The sequence below is a fragment of the Arctopsyche grandis genome, unplaced genomic scaffold (genome assembly GCF_051622035.1).
Source record: "Arctopsyche grandis isolate Sample6627 unplaced genomic scaffold, ASM5162203v2 HiC_scaffold_785, whole genome shotgun sequence".
Taxonomy (NCBI): Eukaryota; Metazoa; Arthropoda; class Insecta; order Trichoptera; family Hydropsychidae; genus Arctopsyche; species Arctopsyche grandis.
In genome coordinates, this window is record NW_027518583.1 from 9,022 (window position 1) to 19,074 (window position 10,053).

General features: G+C 28.1%; 1 protein-coding gene across 1 annotated transcript; it reads right to left on the bottom strand.

Annotated features, from left to right (window-relative positions):
* Nucleotides 1-3,925: 3,925 nt before the first annotated feature.
* LOC143922187 (uncharacterized) lies at nucleotides 3,926-4,816 on the bottom strand. Its single transcript, XM_077445407.1, has one exon. It carries the CDS (start codon nucleotides 4,814-4,816, stop codon nucleotides 3,926-3,928), a length of 891 nt encoding a protein of 296 aa, XP_077301533.1.
* Between the last annotated feature and the right edge of the window lie 5,237 nt (nucleotides 4,817-10,053).

Here is a 10,053-nt window from a genome sequence, read left to right on the forward strand (position 1 = left end):
ACTTTAAAGTTCTAACTGCATCGTAGGATAGTTCCAATATAAAAAAAAATCGGATTTATTGAAAAGTGGTTGCCTTACAGCAAAAAAGAAGTTGCCCACAAAACTCTGGGGCCCCTATAGCATCTCTATCCCTCTGCCGACAGTCGGCTAGCCTTAGGACTAAGTGTCCCATTGACCTTGAGCTGGCGTTTAATTATAGACAGTACCATACTGTCTTGGGGTCTCTACAGACCCCTGCGCTATGCTTACGTAGGCTTTCTACTGCCATGGGAGTTATTGTTGCCGCCACTACCCAAGGAGATCGGTTGTTTTTACAAGGCCCGATCACGGCCTGATGCTAGTCTTTTTATAGTGGGGTTATTACGACTAGCGCCCACTTTTGCGACAGCGTCCCGGTTCTCGTTCTTTTACCAACCAAAGCGAAGTTCGACCCCGGGCAGCTCAGGAGTGATTCAGCAAGCCGACCACTAGCCTAACGCCGTCACAAGAGAAACACAATATGCAAATCACAAAAATTAAAAAAATTAGCATATTTGTAAATTATTTATTTGATACAATGCAGATAGCCCCAAAATATTTTGTAATTATCAACAGTGTAGGATGTTTTAAAAGTTATTTTTTTTGTAGGTGTCTTGTGCCATCACAGATGGCGTAAGCTCTTCATTATTAAAGTATTTAGTCATTAAGGGTATTTATTTAAATAATATTAATAGAGGATAACACAACAGTAGGTGATAGTAAGATCAATTGGTTAATAAATTTGGGTTTTTTATATTTTGTAATTTAAAAATTTCATTAATATAACAACAAAGTCATAAGAAAATACTTTTTTTACGATAAAATAATTTGAAGAAATGTAATATAAACTAACGACAATTCATTTTTTAATAAAAAATTGTGTTAAAGTTACCCCTATGTTATTAAATTCAAATTTTCTTAAATTAATGTTTTAAAAATTTTGTTTTAACCCTCTATGTCTTATTTTGTTGTTTTTAATAAAAAGGGAATTGTTGAATTTGAAGAAGGAGAGACACCTATCTTTATTAATCCTCTTATTAGATCAATAAACTTACAACAATTGAATGATTCTAAAAACATTAGAGATGCTTTGATGGAATATAAAATAGAAGGCTCTACTATTTATTTATCTTAAATACAAAGCCAATTTTGGACAGCTTAATAAAAAAATATAAAAATGAGGATATTTTAGATTCAACCCAAAATATATCTAGTAAAGACGTTAAAACTATAGAAAATCTTGATTTTAGCTTATCAAAATCTAAATTTACAAATGTTATTGAATCTATAAAAAAAAACGGATTTTAAAAGAACTTTCAATCTTTTTAGAAATAAAATAAGCATCGATCAATTGAAATTTAAAATGATTGAGCATCTTGTAAAGAAAAATGTTGATCCTACATTTTGTCAGGCTTTAACTAATGATGTTATTGGTGAACTAGAATCTAATAATATTAATATGGTAACAGAATCATTGTTTAAAGATAAAATTAATAGTACTTTAAATAAAATTATACCCAAATTTGATCATGAATTTTTTTTAGAGTCTATAAAGGCACATAAAGGGGTGTTTAGCTTGTGTTTTGTAGGTGTTAATGGTGTTGGCAAGAGTACAACTCTGGCCAAAATAGCTTGTTGGTTGATACAGAGTGGGTTAAAAGTGTATATTGCTGCTTGTGATACTTTTAGAGCAGGTGCTATTGAACAACTTAAGGTTCATGTTGAAAGATTTAAATTAAGTGGGCATAATGTGGGGTTTTTTGAAAGTGGATATTCTAAAGATGATGCATCAGTAGCAAAACATGCAATTCTTAAAGCAGAAAAAGAAGGATACGACGTGATTTTAATTGATACTGCAGGAAGGATGCATAATAAAGAACATCTTATGCTTAGTCTTTCAAAATTAATTAAAATTAATAATCCGAATCATATTGTATTTGTAGGTGAAGCACTAGTTGGTGGGGATTCCTTAGATCACATTAAAGAATTTAATAAAAGAATAGAGGCAGGAAATAGTGGAAGGAGAGTAGATAGTATAATTTTAACAAAATTAGACACAGTTGATGATAAAATAGGACAAGTTTTAAATTTTACATTGGCAGCTTCTTCACCGATTATGTTTTTAGGAACAGGGCAATCAAACACTGATTTACAAAAAATGGAATCAAACGTGATTTCAGATATTCTTTTGTCTTAAATAAATACTTTAAAATTTTATATAATTTTGAAAATAACGGTTATTGAGTAATCGAGTAAGAATTTAACTTTTAAATGTCCTTAAATAATACATAGTTTAATAATATAGAGCTTGCGATTTTCTTCAATGTCACAAGACAGCGTTATTTGTTATAACTGCTGTAAGGCAACCACTTTTCAATAAATCCGATTTTTTTTTATTTGTTATAACTGCTAAAGTTACCTTTATGTCATTAATTTCTATTTACAATAAAACTTTTTGTTATCTGTAGACCTATTAGACATTAAGGGTTATTTATTTAAGACTATTTCAAAAAGAATAAAGAAAATTGCTTATATTTTGCATTTAAATTTGCTCAACTATATAATTAATTTGGCCCAAAAGCTTCTTTTGAAGTGCTGTGTAATACTCTTTAAATAAAATTGAAATAAATACCATTAAATGTTATATAATACTTATTTGAGCTAATGATATTTAATAAACCCGTTGTTATAATTATCTTCGGCTTTAATTATTTATAGCTGAATCTATTAAATACTAAATACCTTTGAATACTTCAAACGCCTAAATTAATTAAGAGCTGTACGATATTCGTTGGCACAAAAAACCCCGAATGCTTTTTAAGAAGAAAATATTTGATTAAAATACAGGGATTTATCACATAACGATTAATAGTCGAACAAAAAATAGCAGGGGACTATTTACTTATATTATCATCTGTTTCTAGACAGTATGGTACTGTCTCTAAATATAACGCCAGCTCAAGGTCAATGGGACACTTAGTCCTAAGGCTCGCCGACTGTCGGCAAAGGGATAGAAATGCTATAGGGGCCTCCCAGAGTTTTGTGGGCAACTTCTTTTTTTGCTGTAAGGCAACCACTTTTCATTAAATCCGATTTTTTTTTATCATCTGTTTCTGCCATTAAATCTAAAATATTCTGTTTTTAACATTTTGAACCCCAAAAATTTGCTTCAGAGATTTTTCAGTATTTTCAATTAGCTTTTTAATTTTAAATATCAACATTATAATTTTCGATATTAAATATTTAAAAATACCCGGTTGCCCTGAATGATTTATTGGCGCTAATGCACCAAATATAAGAAATTATAATACCTCCCTTTGTTGCATTTTTAAAGAAAATGGAATTTGTTTAAATTTATTGTCTATATAAAGCTTTAAAAAATTGGGCTTTAAGGTACTTTTTCGAAGTATTTTTAAGCCCGAGAGATTTTATTAATTTGTTGATACCTTAAGTTTGTCTATATATTTAATAACAGGGTCACTGTACATAAAATTAAATAAAGTTTTACTACTTTTTAATTTAATGAATGCACAAAACTTAATTAAATAAGTACAAATCAACATGTATCGGTAAATATAAAGAATTAAAAAAGTAAATTATTCTAAAATTAAATTAAACACCTTTAATACAATTTTTTTGTATGTAAAAAAAACAAAATTAAAAAAGTAAATCATTCTAAAATTAAATTAAACACCTTTAATAAAAATTTTTTTGTATGTAAAAAAACAAAATTAAAAAAGTAAATCATTCTAAAATTAAATTAAACACCTTTAATACAATTTTTTTGTATGTAAAAAAACAAAATTAAAAAAGTAAATCATTCTAAAATTAAATTAAACACCTTTAATAAAATTTTTTTGTATGTAAAAAACTAAATTAAAAATTATTATAGTAAAATTTTGATGTTTTATTCATAAATTGGTTCGATTCCATCAAAAAAAGCTTCTTCTAACGCTTCCTTTGCCGTTATTCTCCCAAGTGGGTCATAAATAAACATTTTCTTTACTAATGCTTCCAGCTTCGGATCTTTGATTATACCTGCGAACCCCATTTTCTTATGCTTCAAATTATCTTTGTTATATTTTGGTAAAGTTTCTACACCCTTCCAATCTTTTTCCGTTGGTATTCCTAAGATTCGATATATCTTCATCAGTTGATCTATTTCACTATCTCCCATAAAGAGTGGCATCATGGTGTAAATTTCTACTAAAATACATGCTAGAGACCAAACATCCACAGATGAATCATAATACTTACATCCTAGGAGTAGCTCCGGTGGCCTGTACCAAAGAGTTACAATTTCAGCTGTGTACTGTCGTAAAGGGATAGAAGCTGCTCTACCAAGGCCAAAATCTGCCAATTTTATGTTAAAATCATGATCCACTAAAATATTTTGTGGTTTTAAATCTCTATGAAAAATATTTTTAGAATGACAGAAATTTACTGCTGTACAAAGTTGATGTGACATTTTCCTTATTATTTCATAATGAAATCTCATGTGTTGTTTACTAAAATCATCTATTAATTTCTTTAAATCTGTTTCTACATATTCAAAAACTAAATACATTTTATCATCACTGTGAATAACTTCCTTTAAACCAATAATAGTGGAGTGCTTTAAATTCTTTAAAAGTAGAATTTCTCTTATTGTGGTAGCAGGGATTCCTTCATTTTCACTCTCTGGCCTAATCTTCTTTAAAGCTACTAATTTTCCAGTATTTTTTTCTCTTGCTTTGTATACAATTCCATATGTACCTTCCCCAATTTTTTCTAGCTTCTGAAATGCACTGGCTACCATTTGGTGGATGAAAAATTTGAAAATTCAGTGAATTTTATACCTTATGTAAAAAGAAAAGGACAACAATTGTAAAAGAAGTGAAGCACTTAAAAAGAATTATAAAATATATTGAGAAGAGGTAACATTGATTGGTAAGCAATAAAATGGTTTCCGGGAGACTTATAAAATATATTGAGAAGAGGTAACATTGATTGGTAAGCAATAAAATGGTTTCCGGGAGACTTATAGAATTATAAAATAAAGCCAAATCCTATTGATTCAAGTATTATTATTAGAAAATGGAAATAATATTGTTGAATTTGTCGCAACTGTAGAGTTATCTTGTAACTCTGTTGCTTTCTTAAGTGAAGATTTTTAAGTAAAATTTTGCTTTAAAATAAAGCATGGATTATTTACGGATGCAATCAATAAATGAAAGTTCTAAAATTGACATATTTAATTTAAAATGTTTATTAAAGTAAAAAAGCTGGAAATTAAAAATTAAATTTATCATATTTTAAACCCACATAATAATTGTTAACAGCAATTGCTATTTTAAAAGGTTATCTTTGGGTACAATCACCAAGTAAAAATTGTTTTAAAACAAGTTGGATATATATATTATACTAAATACCCGTGTTTTACCTCAAACTCTTACTAAACATATTAAACGTTAAATTCGTTATCTATTCACCTATTAAATGCTACTTTAGGAATTTGGGGAATTTAAATAAGTGTAGTCGATTCCTAATTGGGGGTTTTCATTAGATTATTAACGGGTTACAGAGAAACACACGAAGAAAACTTACAAGTATTAACAACTACAGCTTAAATAAATCAGATCATTTTTTTTTATTAGATTATTAAATACAGTTGGATAGAATATAATTGTTATAATCGGTCAAGATTAATACCCCCAATGTCAATAAATATTTTAAGTAGTAACAATAATGTTGTTATCTGAACCCCTAGTAGACATTAAGGGTTATTTATTAAATACAGTTGGATAAATATATAATACTAAATACCTATTTCTACCTAAAACTCTTATTATAAATGTTGTTGTTATCTAAAGACCTATTAGACATTAAGGGTTATTTATTTAAGATTATTTCAACAGATAATACTAAATACCCATGTTTACTTCAAACTCTTATTATTATAAATATTTTTATATTAAAAATGGGCGTTATCTATAAAATATTTATTTGAAGTTTTAAGTTTATTCTACTTTTACTAATGAGTACAATAGGATTATTTTTGAAAGTTCTTGGGCTTCTTCATTACTAATTCTTCAACATATTCATTCTAACCTTCCACAGATTTTTTTAAAAGTTCTTGGGCTTCTTAATTCCCAGTTCTTCAACTTCAACATATTCATTCCAGCCTTCCACAGATTTTTTTAAAAGTTCTTGGGCTTCTTCATTACTAATTCTTCAACTTCAACATATTCATTCCAGCATTCCACAGATTTTTTTAAAAGTTCTTGGGCTTCTTCATTACTAATTCTTCTACTTACGCTTGGTCACCGTTTTCTTCGTTACACTTCTAAGGCCGAAATACAAGCTCACAAAGGCCTACTTGCGAGACAAGGTTTAAATAAAAGCTTGAGTCTTAAGAAAAACACAAATTTTATTGATTTTTTTCTTATTAAATTTCATAATCTACCTTTCGGGTCATCACATAATGGAAATTTTTGTGTGAAATAAATAGTAATAGACAAAGATAATCATAACAAGGGTATTTATTAAATATTACTAGCTTAAATAAGTATTATAAACCCGCGCTGATTAAATAATCTCTGTTTTCAACAAAAAGAATTACTTTTTATTAAAACCGCTTTTTGCCATCGAAATTTGTGTAAGCTAAACATTATTAAAATCATTGGGAGTAGTAAGCTCAACATTATTAAAATCATTGGGTGTAGTAAGCTAAACATTATTAAAATCATTGGGAGTATTTAGTGGTTAAAAGGATTACACAACAAAAACAATAATATTTGTTTAAATAGTATTAATTAAATAACCCTTAATGTCTAATTATCTTCAAATAACAAGAATATTCTATCCATTTTATTTCATTTAGCTTAATTTGTGAAATTCGGTCTTTTTTATAATATGGCTTTATTGTACTTTTTACTAAACTTAATTATGTTTTGTATAATAGGCGCTTTCTATTGTATTTTAATTCCTCCACTGTATTCAATTTTCCTTTCTTATTATAAGATTTGTTTATTTTTACTTCTTTCTGTCATGGATTAAACTGTATTTCATAAAGAATATTCTTTCTTTTTTATTATTTTCTACTTTGTACCACTTCAGAAAATTTTTACACAAAATTTTCAGCCCTAAAATGATTGCAAAGAGCTTAAGTATTAAAGACAGATACAATTTTAGAAAAGTCACTTATGATGATGAAATGGAACTAAAACCAAAGAAAAAATTGTCTATCAAAGAACTTGTAAGTTGTAAGAACAATTCAGCATCTCCATTCAGCATCATAAAATACGGCCTTAAAAACGAAGTCTCCGCAAGAACAATGGAGAAAGACAATACTCTTATTTTTATCTGTGACGTAAATGCAACTAAGCCAACAATAAAAGCAGCTATAGAACAAATTTATGGATCAAAAGTATGCAAAGTAAACACCCTCGTAATGTTTAAGCAATGCGCTAAAAAAGCATTTGTTAAATTTGCAAATGAAGGTGATGCAGTTGAAGTTGCAACAAAAGCTGGAATTTTATAAATTGCTTTAGTTTTAAATTGTTTTAATATTTTTTTTAAAAATTAAATTTTTTACTTAACAATAAAACAGATGTATTATAAACAAAATATTTATATTAAAAAAGATAATAAAATGTGTATTTAAAAGACCCTGTAGTTTATATTTAGAACTGAATTATAGCTAATTGAGCCAATTCCAATTAATAAATACCCCTGCTATGGCAACCTTCGGCTTTATTTAATAAATACCTCTGCTATTACAACCTTCAGCCTTATTTAATAAATTCCCCTGCTATTACAACCTTCAGCCTTATTTAATAAATTCCCCTGCTATGACAACCTTCGGCCTTATTTAATAAATTCCCCTGCTATGACAACCTTCGCCTATTGCTATTTATTTTAATTCAATAAATCCCATGAATAAAAATGTTCTCATAAAATTATTAAAAGTTTATTATGGCAATATCTTTCATATTTCTTAGCATTCAGTGTTTACTCTGTCTATACTCCTGCCATATTCTCTGCCTGCTCGTTAATTTCTTTTCAGCCATCTTCCTCTTCTCGATCTCGCCTCCTATCAAAAGAAATGAAGAAAAAGTATTCTTAAGAACTAGGGATATGAATGTATGCTTCAATCTTAAGCTGGATCCCTATTTCACTCCTGTGCTTCTGGTGAAAATTTATTCACAATAAATTAAAAATAACAATGTTCTTGGGTGTATGCAAGTTCAATTTATGTTAATTAAATCTGTGCTATAATTTATTCGGTTAAAAGTTTTTTTAATTAATACAAAATTAAATGATAAACTCCCCATTTTAAATTAATTTTTTAAAACATAATTTATTACTGGAGTTTACTGATTTTCATAATCTCAACAATAATATTCAAACATAAAGTTATTCCAAACTAGTTTTTAGTAATATAATAAGTAAGAGTTTGAGGTAAACATGGGTATTTAGTATTATATGTGTCTTTTGCCACCGAAAATGGCGTAAACTCTTCATCATTAAAGTATTTAATCATTAAGGGCATTTATTTAAATTAAATTTATAGAGTATAACAGTAACCCCTCTTCACCATTAAGGTATTTAGACATTACAGGTATTCAGGGATTATATTAATAGAGGATAACAGTAACCCCTCTTCATCATTAAAGTATTTAATCATTAAGGGTATTTATTTAAATTAAATTTATAGAGTATAACAGTAACCCCTCATCATCATTAAGGTATTTAGACATTACAGGTATTCAGGGATTATATTAATAGAGTATAACAGTAACCCCTCTTCATCATTAAAGTATTTAATCATTAAGGGTATTTATTTAAATTAAATTTATAGAGTATAACAGTAACCCCTCATCATCATTAAGGTATTTAGACATTACAGGTATTCAGGGATTATATTAATAGAGTATAACAGTAACCCCTCTTCATCATTAAAGTATTTAATCATTAAGGGCATTTATTTAAATTAAATTTATAGAGTATAACAGTAACCCCTCATCATCATTAAGGTATTTAGACATTACAGGTATTCAGGGATTATATTAATAGAGTATAACACAGTAATATGTTAAAATAGTATTAAATAAATAGCCCTTTAAATAAGGCTTCAGATAACAACATTATATATATTTAACTTAATATATTTTTTAATTTTGTTAACGTTACCCCCTTTCTCATTAAATTCTATTTACAGATTTATTTAAAATGTGGATTAATTAATTACAAATGTGCCTCTTTGCAGAAAATTTCAAGGAATTTAAAATTAACTTTTTCTTGCTTAAAGTCGGCTTGCCTTTTTTCCAAGCGCCTCATTGAGCTTGAGCTGCCCGTTAAAACAGCGCTTTCATTCGGCATCAATTGGACAAAAATGCTCTTTTACAATTTATCTATGCATTTAATTTTAATTGCTTATTACTTTCGTGTCGGAATTTTATATAAACCCCATTTTACATGCTTTTGTATTAGCTTCTCTTCTTTTAAATATTCTCATCCGTGACTTTTTAATCCCATGGAAATAAATGAAAAACTAGAAGAGCTTTTAAGACAAAGAAAAGAGATTTGCGAAAAATTAGACAAGCAGGAAGAAACAATAATGAGCTTAGATGCATATAAACGAACTTTCATTAAATGTTTATGCCCTGATGAAGTAACTTGTAGCTTACCAACAGATTTTAGATTTGATGATGAAAATAAAATAATAGAAAGAAATGAAGAGTATCCCCTCTTAATTATTAACAAAGGTTTATGTATAAACAAGGGGGAGAGCTTTAGTACTTTTCCTATTAATTACAAATGTCTTAGAAAATATAAAAAGATCGGAAATACCAATGAATACACCTGGTACACTACCACTGTGCTAAAGAAAAAAGGCACTTATTTCTTTATAATAAAAGATGATGAAAATAACACATGGAAAGGAAAAGATGCTTTTTCTGAATTTGTAAAATCATTTGATGTAAATTTTCCATTTAAAACAATTCAAAAATGGCTAGGGCTGAGTAAATTAGAGCCAAAAATATCTCTACC

Excerpts from the sequence above, each read along its gene's own strand:
- LOC143922187 (XM_077445407.1), bottom strand. The coding sequence starts at position 4,816 with ATGGTAGCCAGTGCATTTCAGAAGCTAGAAAAAATTGGGGAAGGTACA.